The sequence below is a fragment of the Magnolia sinica genome, chromosome 11 (genome assembly GCF_029962835.1).
Source record: "Magnolia sinica isolate HGM2019 chromosome 11, MsV1, whole genome shotgun sequence".
Taxonomy (NCBI): domain Eukaryota; kingdom Viridiplantae; phylum Streptophyta; class Magnoliopsida; order Magnoliales; family Magnoliaceae; genus Magnolia; species Magnolia sinica.
The window spans coordinates 18,518,852-18,531,027 of NC_080583.1; the positions used below are offsets into that span (position 1 = coordinate 18,518,852).

General features: G+C 37.9%; 1 protein-coding gene across 2 annotated transcripts in view; it reads right to left on the minus strand.

The window, feature by feature from the left end:
* Positions 1–771: 771 nt before the first annotated feature.
* Positions 772–12,176, minus strand: part of LOC131218892 (serine carboxypeptidase-like 17) — a 108,760-nt gene continuing 97,355 nt past the window's right edge. The window contains exons 5-11 of one of the 2 annotated variants that reach the window (XM_058213771.1): positions 7,648–7,728; positions 7,416–7,568; positions 2,406–2,477; positions 2,022–2,140; positions 1,806–1,919; positions 1,332–1,377; positions 772–1,219 (exon numbers count right to left, since the gene is read on the minus strand). In XM_058213771.1, the coding sequence (XP_058069754.1) occupies positions 1,136–1,219; positions 1,332–1,377; positions 1,806–1,919; positions 2,022–2,140; positions 2,406–2,477; positions 7,416–7,568; positions 7,648–7,728 (669 nt within the window). In that variant the 3' untranslated portion in view covers positions 772–1,135. The remainder of the gene's footprint in view (positions 1,220–1,331; positions 1,378–1,805; positions 1,920–2,021; positions 2,141–2,405; positions 2,478–7,415; positions 7,569–7,647; positions 7,729–12,176) is intronic. The other variant, XM_058213770.1, reaches the window with a different exon arrangement.

A 12,176-nucleotide genomic window follows, 5' to 3' on the forward strand; every position in this document is an offset into this window, starting at 1 on the left:
TAGTAAGATACATTAAAAATAGTAAATCCTAATTTAATCATATAGGGTGATTCCTGACATGATTAGAAGTAATTCTTAAAAAGACACCGAATACTAGAACTCTCAAATGAAAAAGATACGTCTGCCCCATTGCCGACGTACTGTTGTAGAAATTTTCATTTTTAATAAGCCAATTACTTATAATGTTTTTCGTACTTTTAGTTATTGAATTATTTTTTTTAGTAATTCATCGTCAAGTCTACTTTAGTTCTACCAAATTTCATTGCATTTCGAGTTCCAAAAAATCTTAAAATTTCAGAAGTACCAGCTACTTGAAATGAATGAATTTCTATACAGTTTCCAAAAATGTCTTAAAATAACACTCATTTTAATTTATTTTTTATTTATAAAACTAGACTCATGGATCTTTGTTTTGTCTTTTGAATAATCTCATTCAAAATTGTAATGAAGGAGATAAATATTTTTCAAGTCAGCGCAATGAAGTTGTCAATTGCTGAATCTTGTTATCCATTGCTGAACAGAGCGTGATGGTGGCACTGTGGATCTGACAGTGGCACTATGGATTTTCTCTGACAGATGTAAATTAATGGCTATATGCTACTGTGGGACAAAGGAGAACTTGCCCTTGTACCATAGAGTAAAACAATGCCTGTACTTATGAAAATTAAAATATGCAAACACAATCAAACTATATTTAAAAATCAATCACCCACTTATCTTTTCGACCGTAAAATACCTCCTGCTTTTTTATGCATGGCCCACCAAAATCTTGATCATATAAATATAAATATTTCCAACGAGATTTTATCCAAATTTTTATGCATGGCCCTCCAAAATCTTGATTATATAAATATAAATATTTCTAAAGAGATCTTATCCAAATATAGCCTAAATAAAGTAGGACAAGTCCAACATTAGACATTTGGCTTTCCTTCTAACCTTATTGCCAAGGGAATCAATTCTGCATCCAAACAGTACCTATACTAATTGAGTGGCCCACCATAGCTAGCTTATAAAATCTTTTAGAAGATTGCAATGTACCCACACTCTCTTGACCATGTTCAATAGAGAGTTCGGCGGCCCATGCATGGAAATGATGGGCATTTGAACTCTAAAACGAAATGGAATGAGGTAATTATAGGGGATTATGGGAAATCCAACGGTGGAGCATCGCAAAGCATTCCTTGGGCTTGTATTCTGGAGCCGTGTGGCCCGCTCCCTGCATCCAAACGAACAAGAATCATACTAGATCAGACGACGTTCTTATATTCATGCATTTTATTCTTCTTTTGCGTGAGGACATATAAGAGCCAAGATCAGGAATTTCTTGCCTTTACGGTTGCAAATGTGAAGTCGTTGGAATAGGTCCTTGTATACCTGTGAGATTAAAACACTTAAGTAATTGTCCAATAGTAGATTAGGCCCACCATGGGCTAACCCAGCACAAGACCCTATTCGAACCTGCAACATCAGTCGTTTACATCAGACCTATTAGGCCATATCTGGGTCTAAATTCAGGGCCAACACCAGAATTGAGCAAGGGGCAGGATGAGGCCCGAAGCTCTAAATCGAATTGGGCCTGACGCGTTTCCATCCCTGAGTTGGACCCAGGATGAGGCCAGTTTGTGATGATCATGGTCTGGTGGTCAAATAGGTCGGCCCAAAAATTAAAAGAAATGGCTTGGGATTAACTGGATTCTAAGACTGGACAGCCCCAATTATCAAAGTTCACTTCCAAAATCAAATCATAGTTCAAGGTGTGGAAATGTATTACTGATCCAACCCATTAAAAAAGTGGGACTCACCCGGCAACTTGGCCATCAACGGCCCATGGTCGCCAATCATCAACTATTGAGAAATTCAGCGATCTTATCCATGTTTCTGTCCCCACAAATGATATCGATAAGCTGTGATCACCGCTGTGTGGAGGGAAAAAAACAAAAGAAAAAACAGAGAGGGAATATATCAGTTCTGTGTTATTGTTTTTTCAATAAAAGGTAAGAGGTAGAAGGAACGTTCACCTATATATCAGAGCTCGGTATCCTCTCGTGGTCAGGTTGAGATGGTACTTTACACTGCTGTTGACATCCTGAACATAAGCCAGCTCTCTGTTGCACCGTAGCCATTCACCGACCGTTCCCTATTTTCATCATGGAAGTAGAATATGTTACGTTCATGGTCACAGATAGGATGGAGGCAATGCAAATTCCCATCGGTCCCCAGTCACAATGTAGCGGTGCCGTCATGCCGGAAGAGTGGACTAAAATGATTTTTGTGCCATGGTATCTACAAAGTGGGGCCCACGTAATATTTGGGTCCAATGTCCCACATGTGCCTGACGTAGTGTGCGTGTGTGCTAAGCAAGAGTTGCACCAAAATGCATCGTAAAGTTCGGGAGATTGTACCTCACGGATGTGGAGAGCCTTTCTAACACTTGCATCATCTGCCCAATAATAGGAGAGCAAATACCAATAACCCTGCGCAGAATCGATGGTTAGTTGCTCCAAGATTCCTCAAGAGCTCTTTTCATCTAGAGGGGGCCACATGGTGAGCCTGTCTGGGGATCGGAGCCCTTAATTCTTTGGATGCTATGGACTTGCGTTGAACTGATGGTTCTGATCATCACTATGTGTAGATGAATGTAGTACGCTGAAAATAAGTTTTTGGCGGCCCACCTTCCACTCCAATGAAGAAGCATCTAGACCATCCTTGCTCATTTATGGTAGCACCGAGAATACGGACTCTTCCAATCAAAAGTCCATCTCTCCATGTAGGCCCGTCCCATGTGGTGGGACACACGCTGGCTGGCTGACTCCCGACATTGGCCAAGCGAACTTATGGGACCCGGTGAAAGTCGGGTCCAGATTGGTTTGGGTTGGGTCCATCAACTAGGACTCAGTTAAAATGGACCATGTCAGGTCCAGTTACCTTATATATATATATATATATATATATATATATATATATATCGTGAAAAGGTACTATACGCTCAACTATATGTTACCTTCCATACGGTCGAGAGCTGACAACACACAAGCAGTCGAATGTTGAAAATTTTAACCCAAAGGTAAGATTTTAGAGGATAAGTGGAGAAACAAAACCGATGAAACCGGTTATTAAAATATGAGTCGGAGTATCTCCAGCAAAAGCCTTTAGCATGAAGTTGTGCACTAGAATCCTGGGTGGGGCAAACCGTTGGATTTTTTGAGAAATCCACCCCATCCATCCGTTTTTCCATATCATTTAAGGGGTTGAGCCTAAAATTGAACCAAATGCAAGTCTCAAGTTGATCCTATCACAGGAACCAGTGGGAATAATGATTTCAACCATTGAAATCATGTTTGGTCCCACATTGATGTTTATTTGTCATCCAATCTATTCATAAGATCATACATACATGGATGAAGAGAAAAAACAAATATAAGCTTGATCCAAAACTTCCGTGGGCCCCAAGAATTTTTTTAACAGTAGATGTTCAATTCTACTGTTTCATGTGGTGTGGTCCATTTGAACATTTTATATTATTAATTTTTGGGCTCAAGCCCTAAAATCATATGGTAAAATGGATGGACGGAGTAGATCAGATGCATAAACCATAGTGGACCTCACAGTGTCTACTCAGTATGCTAAGGGTAGTGAGTTACTCCGCAATCTGCTTCCGTCGAACAGGTGAGCGGATTAGATAATGACATGTTGAGTAGCGAGACTCACTACTGAAGTTACGTCACCAAGTTCCATGGGCCCCACTATAATGTGTGTTTTGTATCCACTCCTTCCATCCACTTGGAGAGATCATTTTAGGGCAATATCCAAATAACGAGTTAAATCCAAAGCTCCAGTGGACCCCAGCACAGAAAATAGTGGGACAGTGACACCCACCATTAAAAACTTCTAAATGCCACAAAAGTTTTAGATCAAGCTGATATTTGTGCTTTCCCTTCTTTCATGTCTTTTTTAACTTTTGAACAGGTTGGATTTCAAATAAACATTATGGTGGGCCTTAGAATAGTTTTAATTGTGGGAATCACTCTCCCACTATTTTCTGTGGTGGGGTCTACTACAGATTTTTATCTACCTCATTCTTTGGCTCATGCCCTAAAATGATATCTCAAAATGGATGGACGATGTGGATACAACACATCCATCATAGTGGGGCCTACAAAACTTAGTGACGTCACTTTAGTAGAGGAATCGTTGCTCAACCTTTCAGTATCTAACTCGCATCCGTCAAACAGGCCCGTTCCGGAAGCGGATTGGCTACTCCCTGCCACCAGAAGCGGATTGCGTAGTGAGTGCAGATTGCATGCTTAGCGTACCAAGTAAACTCTGTGGGGTCCACTGTGATTTATTTATTATATCCACTCTGTCCATTCATTTTACCAAATAATTTCAGGGGTATAGTCTAAAAATGAAATATATAAAATGTTTAAATGGACCATACAACAGGAAATAGTTGAATTGAACGTCTACAGTTGAAATTTCTTAAGGGCCACAGAAGTTTTGGATCAAGCTTATATTTGTTTTTCCCATTCATCTATGTTTGTATAATCTTATGAACAGGTTGGATGAAAATTAAACATCACTGTGGGGCCTAGCAAGGTTTCAACGGTGGAAATCATTATCTCCACTGCTTCCTTTGATATGGTTCACTTGATCTTTGGATATGCTTTAATTTTGGTCTCAATCCCTTAAATTAGATGGAAAAATGAATGGACGGTGTGGATAGGTCACATACATTCAAGGTGGGCCCAAGTAACTTAGTACGCAATCCGATTTCCCTGCCACCCGCCAATGGTGGGTGGTCAATGCTCTATGGGCCCTACAATGATGTATGTGTTTCATTCATGCCGCCCATCTATTTTTCTAGATCGTTTTCAGGTATGAGACCAAAAATAAGGTATATCCCAATCTCAAGTGGACCACATTACAGGAAATAGTGTTGATTGAACTTCGACCATTAAAAAAATTTTGGGATCCAAAATAATTTTGGATCAAGATGATATTTGTTTTTTCACTTCATCTCTGTATGACCTAATCAACAGATTGGATGTCAAATAAACAGTACAGTGGGCCTTAGGAGGATTTTAATGGTGTACATATAATCACTATTGTTTTCCTATGGTGTGGTCCACCTGAGATTTATATCCCTTTCATTTTTCGGATAAAGCCATAACATGATATGTAAAAATGAATAAACGACATGGATAAAACACATACATCATGGTGGGGCCTATAGAGTACCGACCATCACCACCCGACTAGTGGCAGGGGAATAGCCAATTCGTTTCCACCCGTTTCATACTTACGCAAAAGAAAGAGGACAGGGACTGCGTCCTACGCGGTAATCTGTTCGGCAAGGCTCTGTAGGGCTCAACGTGATGTAATTGTGTTATCCACGTCGTTCAATGCTTTTCTCATATTATTTTAAGTTATGATCCTAAAAATGAAGCAGGTCCACAGCTCTAATGGACCACACCAAATGAAGCTGCAGTGATAATGACACCTACCGTTGAAACCTTTTTAAGGGCCACTGTGATGTTTTTTTTTTTTTTACCATCCAACCTATTCAAAAGGTCATGTAGACGTGGATGAAGTGAAAACACAAATATCAGATTGATCTAAAAAAATTTCATCTCCTAAGAAGTTTTTAATGGTGGATGTTCAATCCCCAACTTGTGGACCACTTGATCCTTGGACCTGACTCATTTTTTGGATCATAACTTGAAATGATATGAGAAAAATGGATGGATGGGGTGGATTTCTCAAAAAACCCCCACAGTAAGCCCTATCTAGGTTTCTAGGGTAGGACCTTCATGCGGAGGCTTTTCGTCGGAAATATATGTGAGAGAGAGAGCCGGTTTTGCCAGTTTTGTTTCTCCACTCACCTATAAAATCTCACTTTTCTCCCTATAAAATCTCACCGTTCCTTTGAAACTTTCGCCCTTCGACTGCTAGCATAGTGCCAGCTCTCAACCATATGGAAGATAACATACGGTCGAGCGTATAGTACCTTTTCCCATATATGTGTGTGTGTGTGTGTGTGTGTGTGTGCAGCATTTATGTTAATGATGACCATCCAAATCTTTAATGCGGATTGCGTCCTACCCCTGCCTGTCTCTAGCCCCGAACGGGCCGTTCTGTGGGCGGGCCCATTTTTGTGTTCATGCCTTAAAATGATATGAGAAAAGGGAATGTCTGGCTTGAATGTACAGATACATCACGGTGGGCCCACCCATGGAACTGCCCGTTCGGGACTAGAGATGGGCAGGGGTAGGATGCATTCCACGTGCCCAAATCTTGGGGCCATTCAAGATCAATCATAGACTGTAAATCATGCTGTTCCAATGTTATTGGACCAGTGTATATAAAATGGACACCAAAACAATGAAGTGGTCCATGGTTGAAAATCAACTCAATGAGAGAAACAAGATGGTTAATGTTATTCCATCAGCTTAGTTTAAGAACTCTGTCCAAGTAGCTGTACAGCTTTTGATTTGATGGGTGATATGGCATTATTAAACAAGCACCTCCACGTTGAAAACTTGGTCACAAAACTTTTGACAAACTTTGCCTGATTCTGTAGCATTAAAAAAAAGCTAAATAATATTATCCTAATAATAGCATGATATTTACAAAATGTCAGCAGCTCTAAATTTTCTCAATTTTATCGCAAAATCATCCCAATGGTAACGGCAAAGTCTTTTAATTTTAGCTAATTCATTTTATAATTATGTATATAAAATTTTTAAATTTTTTTATTAATTTATAATAAAAGTGTACCACTCAAATTGAATGGAAATCGTAGGATAGTTATGAGACTAGCCTGCTTAGGTTGATCAGTTAAGACAACATGTTCATAAATTGAGCATATTTGAAGTGAGGATGTAGAGATTGACAAGTGGCAAGATTAAGAAGGATTTAATTAGAAATTGATATATTCAAGGAAACTTAGCACCAATGGATAGTAAGATGAGGAAAAGTAGTCCAAAAAGCTTTGGTTATATGCAATGTGGACCAGTATCGATTAGAGTCAATGGTATATGCGGAAGGCTCTAAAAAAAGCAAGAGGGAGTCCCAAATGTGGGTAGGGGCAATATGAAAAAGAATTAATGACCTTTGCTCTACCTGAAATATGGGCCTTGATCGAATGGAATGCCAGAACAAGATTCATGATTCCGCCCCATTAATTGAGATGAGGCTTTAGATGATAATGATGATGATGAATTTACAATAAATACTTTAGAAATTTTATTTTTAGTAGGATTTTCCAATAATATCTAAAGAAAGAACCCAAATCTTGAAAATCTCTGAGAAATTCCCCGGAAGGAGGTTCGTCACTATGGTTCACACCTGCACATTGGCAAATTGAGAGAGAGAGAGAGAGAGAGAGAGAGAGAGAGAGAGAGAGAGAGTACCCTGCACCCAAAAGTAGGAAGGGGATCTGGGAGGAGGAGTTCTCTAGAATTCTCTTTAAGAGATCTTCCGTGTCCCACTGTATCTTTTGGCTTTGGGGATGCCAGGGGGCAATTGGGCTCCAGAATATGATCTGTATAAATTCCTGCAATGCACTGAACATCCCAAAGATCAACTCCAGTACTTTCCGTTGAGAAACAAAAGAAGAATTGGAGGCTAATTCAAGTCGGTTACCTTATTTACTGCCTCAAGATCCATTGAACATTTAAAATTACTTGGCTTTGTATAATCTCCTCTACAACTTTTCTTGGTTGACTGCCATGATAAAACAAAATAAAGAAGACATCTTAGAATTAATATATGTACCCCACTTTTTTTTATTTGCATACACCTAATTTTGAGAAAATTCACTAAGGTGAATAGGCACTCATAACGACTTAATGTAGATGAGATATACCACATCCATCGGGTGTGCGACCCCATATTAGGTCTTAATCCCCAACATCAAACTGATCCAAAAATCCAGTGGGCTTCACCATATGTAAAATATGCTTAAAACTTTTAAATTCACATGGTGTGGTCCATTATTTATTTTTATTTTTATTTTGTGGGAATGAGAGCGAAATTTACATGAAGAAGGGGGGAAGCTACCAAACCCCTTACAAAACATTATACAAAAGAATGGAGCCTCTTTCAAAAATAAATAAATAATAGCAGAAATTTACCAGGTGACAATTAACAAGCATATCTTTGAGCACATTCTTTATATGAAACTAACAAGAAAGGAAATGAGACTCACCTCAAGTGTGCTCTACATGAATTTCAGGGTAGCATTATTTTTAGATACTACCTTTATCCTGGCTAGAAGAATCTTATGAATGGATTGGATTGCATATAAAAACCTCCGTGCCTCACATACAACTAACGATGGATGTCCCATCCCAACTCTTTCAAATGGTGTGGCCTACTTGTGTTTCGGATCAATTTTTGGTTCCAAAGGTGAATGCGAGTCAGCGCACCTTATCGACAACATCGCCTAACGTGCTTCATAAACGAATTATAAATATATTAGACAATCCTTTTGTTTGCTACTATTTCAATTTTATCAATGGTAAATGGGTAGCTTGTCATCTAGCTAATATACTAATAAGGAAACTTCAAAAAAGTGAAAAATAGAAAAGCTTCATCAATAATACAAAGAAAGATGTAGAAGAATGCAATTTCGAGTGTTGTTGTAAGTTTTATCTCAAATGTGCATTGCAGTTCTCACTACCCACGGTGTATAGTTGTTATGTAGATCGGATGATGTCCACCGTATATTTGACAATTTCATTTTCTTGAGTTTCCATTGTTGATCAAGTGCCTTTAATCTGGTCTAAAGTTCTTCAGTTAATTGAGGTTTGTTTCAGTCAACCGTTGCATGCTGTGTTTTTGGTCAACCAAAGGTCAATTGGGTCAACCTAATGGGATGCGAGTCTTTCACGTAAGTGCTGATTTTGTTTCATAATTTGTGCGGGAGTGTGTGTGTGTATCCTTCCAAACACGATCAGGGTATTGTGGATTAGGGTATGGTGGAAAGGAGCCTACATGATTTTTAGAGTTTTGAAGGGAAAGGCAAGGGTTTTCTAAACTGTAAGTTGTTTCCATCTCTTGTAACCTTATAATAAAGTGGATTGATTGTCTCTTTGTGCCGTGGTTTTTTATCCCAAGGGTTTTCCACATAAAAATCTTTGTATTCTCTATGTTTGCTTGAACATTTCTCTCTGTATTCTCTATGTTTGCTTGAACTTTTCTTTCTCTATTATTTGTTTGGTTCATTCCAAGGTTGCTCCCACACACTATAACTGATATTAGAGCCAACTTTGGGGTATTAGATTGAATCTAAAGACATAGCATTGAGGGTATCAAATGTAAAGTTTGAGACAAATAAGTTCACAGGTAAAAATAATTATAAACTATATAGGTTGAAGACGAAAGCCCTCCTAGTTCAGTAAGGGCTGTAACATTCACTCATTGGGAAAGCATATTGTCCTAAACTATGGAAAAAGAAGAAGAAGAAGATTGGAATGAACTTAATCAAAGGAAGATTAACGCAATATTCCAATTGTGCTTGGATGATGAAATCCTTTATAATGTCATCGATGAGACGACTACTACGGACTTATGGACGAAGATGGAGAGCATCTACATGATAAACTCACTCACCAATTGTGTATATCTAAAGAGACAGTTTTATACTCTGAAGACGGCAGATGGGTCAGATCTATCCGTGTAACACCCCGAACTTTTCAATACCCGAGTATTGAAAGTTCTCGAGTATTATTATGAAATTTAATTTAGTATATACATGTGTATATCACTAATTTAGTATATCTTAACCTTACATCTATTCTCTAACCCGAATTTCATCATTGGGAATAATCTTCATCCATAGATCAAGTCATCCGACCGTTGATTTTTAGGATAAAATCATCATATATCCAAGTATTTTTACTTGTTCATAATAACCAACCATTCAATCAACTATTCACCGCTAGGTAAAGATATCTAACTGTCCACTTTGACTTTAGACCACCCGATCATGATAAACTAACTACTTGATATTTACATCCGCTCGTACACGTATCGAATCGAGATGTTAATCTGTTTATCTTGTTCACCACCTATGAATACGCTTAACCCACCATCAGGACTACAATTTGAGGAACTTACACATGTGAATAAGTCACCTGAATCTAACGGTATACATATTCTACCTCTTGATCACTCCAAAAATCTACTTGTGTTCATCTGTTTATAAAACCAACCGTATAACTACCTACATCAATGATCAGCGTACTAATCATTAAATTTTTCTATTTTTAACATGTCATCTGACAATCCATCATATTTGGATCTGCCAAATGAGCTACCTAAATATTAAAATGAATAGCTCAATTCGAAGATCATAAGGTATATGCCATAACTACCGGTTGACTTCTCTATTAAATGTATGAAAGCGTTGATTTAACCCTCGGAGTGATATAGCCCGTTAAAAAGGCATCGTGGTCATCTATAAGCGATCAAGGCCCAAAATGGGGCGATGGAAAGAGAATGAAAAATAAAGAATGCCTATCAAATTTCAATGCATTTGAATAGTGTAGTCTGATGTTACAGAACGTGAAAGTTGAAGAAATAAAATATGGCAAAAATCGTAAATATTTAATGTCATTAACCTATACCCTTGAATTCTAAATCACATGATTCTCATGATCTGTTTCGTTTAAAAATTTTATATCATTCCTATTTATCATAAATTAATAATACATGTCAAATTTCAGCCCTTAGATCATTATAAAAGTATCTCAATTGAGAAATCAACCCCTTAACCGTTGATTTTGGTGTCCATCGAGTGAAGAAAACTCATAGGTAATCGTAGTAAGATATTTTCCTTCATATGAATGACTTATATTTTCCATCATATAGACCAAGTGTGAAATATGAGAACCCCACCTTGGTAGGATTTTTCTTAATCGCGAAGTTATCCGTTTTAAACTTACCAACTCTTTCTAAATCTGAAACTTCTGATTAGCTCACTTTACTTCGTCAATCGCAACTCAAATTTGGACCACACTTTGGCCTCATATGACTACGATATCATACAAAATTTAGACCCCAATTAATGATCCTACACCATTGAATGATGACCTCCTTGACTCCAATTCTTTCCTTTTGCTGGAAAATGTGAAATTTCAGATTTAGGCCTTTTCCACCATTGATCAACTACTAAATTTTGTCTAACCATTTGCCTATCCTGACTACACATTTCTTCCAAAATTAGGACCTGATCATTAAGTGTAGACCGTTAATTGAAATCAAGTTTATTTTGGTACCAGTTAGGAGAATTTTCAAGATAGGTTAATCTAAATTTCGGATAACCAAGAAAATCATATACCTTGGCTCTATTCAATGACCCCGACACATTAAACGATTTAGATTTAAAGAAAGATCGTTAGAAAAGGTCAAATTAGAGAAACTCAATCCAAGTGGGATGTGAAACACACCCCCTCTCATACGCCCACTCCTTTATAAAAGGAGGAGTGCGTCCCCTTCTTCTCTCACACGCCTATAATCCCACGTCCAAGAAGGAGAAAGGAAAAGGAAAATGAAAAAGAAAAGGGAAAGAGAAAGAGAAAGAGAAAGAGAGAGAGAGAGAGAGAGAGAGAGAGAGAGAGAGAGAGAGAGAGAGCCTAGTCACCCATCATCCTCCTCCTCCACACGTGTGGCGTTTTCCTCTTGTTCGAGCGATGTTGTGATTCATATAGAAGCTTTCCTACATCAAGATCTACCTAGGGTTTAGATATAAGGCGAAGGTGAGGGATTCTTTTAAGCTTACAATAATTTAAGTTGATATGATTTTATCTTGTTTTTCCATACTTTCATATTACTGTGATTTTTCATGCAATTGATTGATTTACCATTATCAATTATTTATCCTTTTAAGAATTATGGTCTAGGTATGATTTAATTATGCATGATTTTTATGAATTTATCTAGGGTGATGGATATAAGCTTTGCTCTTTGCCAATTTTGAGAGCTACACGTGCTTCCACTCTATATTGAGTTGGCCTTTTACTCATCTCCCCTTATATTTGTTGAGTCAGCCTATTTGATACTCTTCTCTTTTATTAAGTTAGCTTATTGCTACTCTCCTCCTTCATTAGGTCAACCTTGTACTACCTCCCTTTATGGCTTGGGCATGTGTTTTGGAATATCAAAACTCT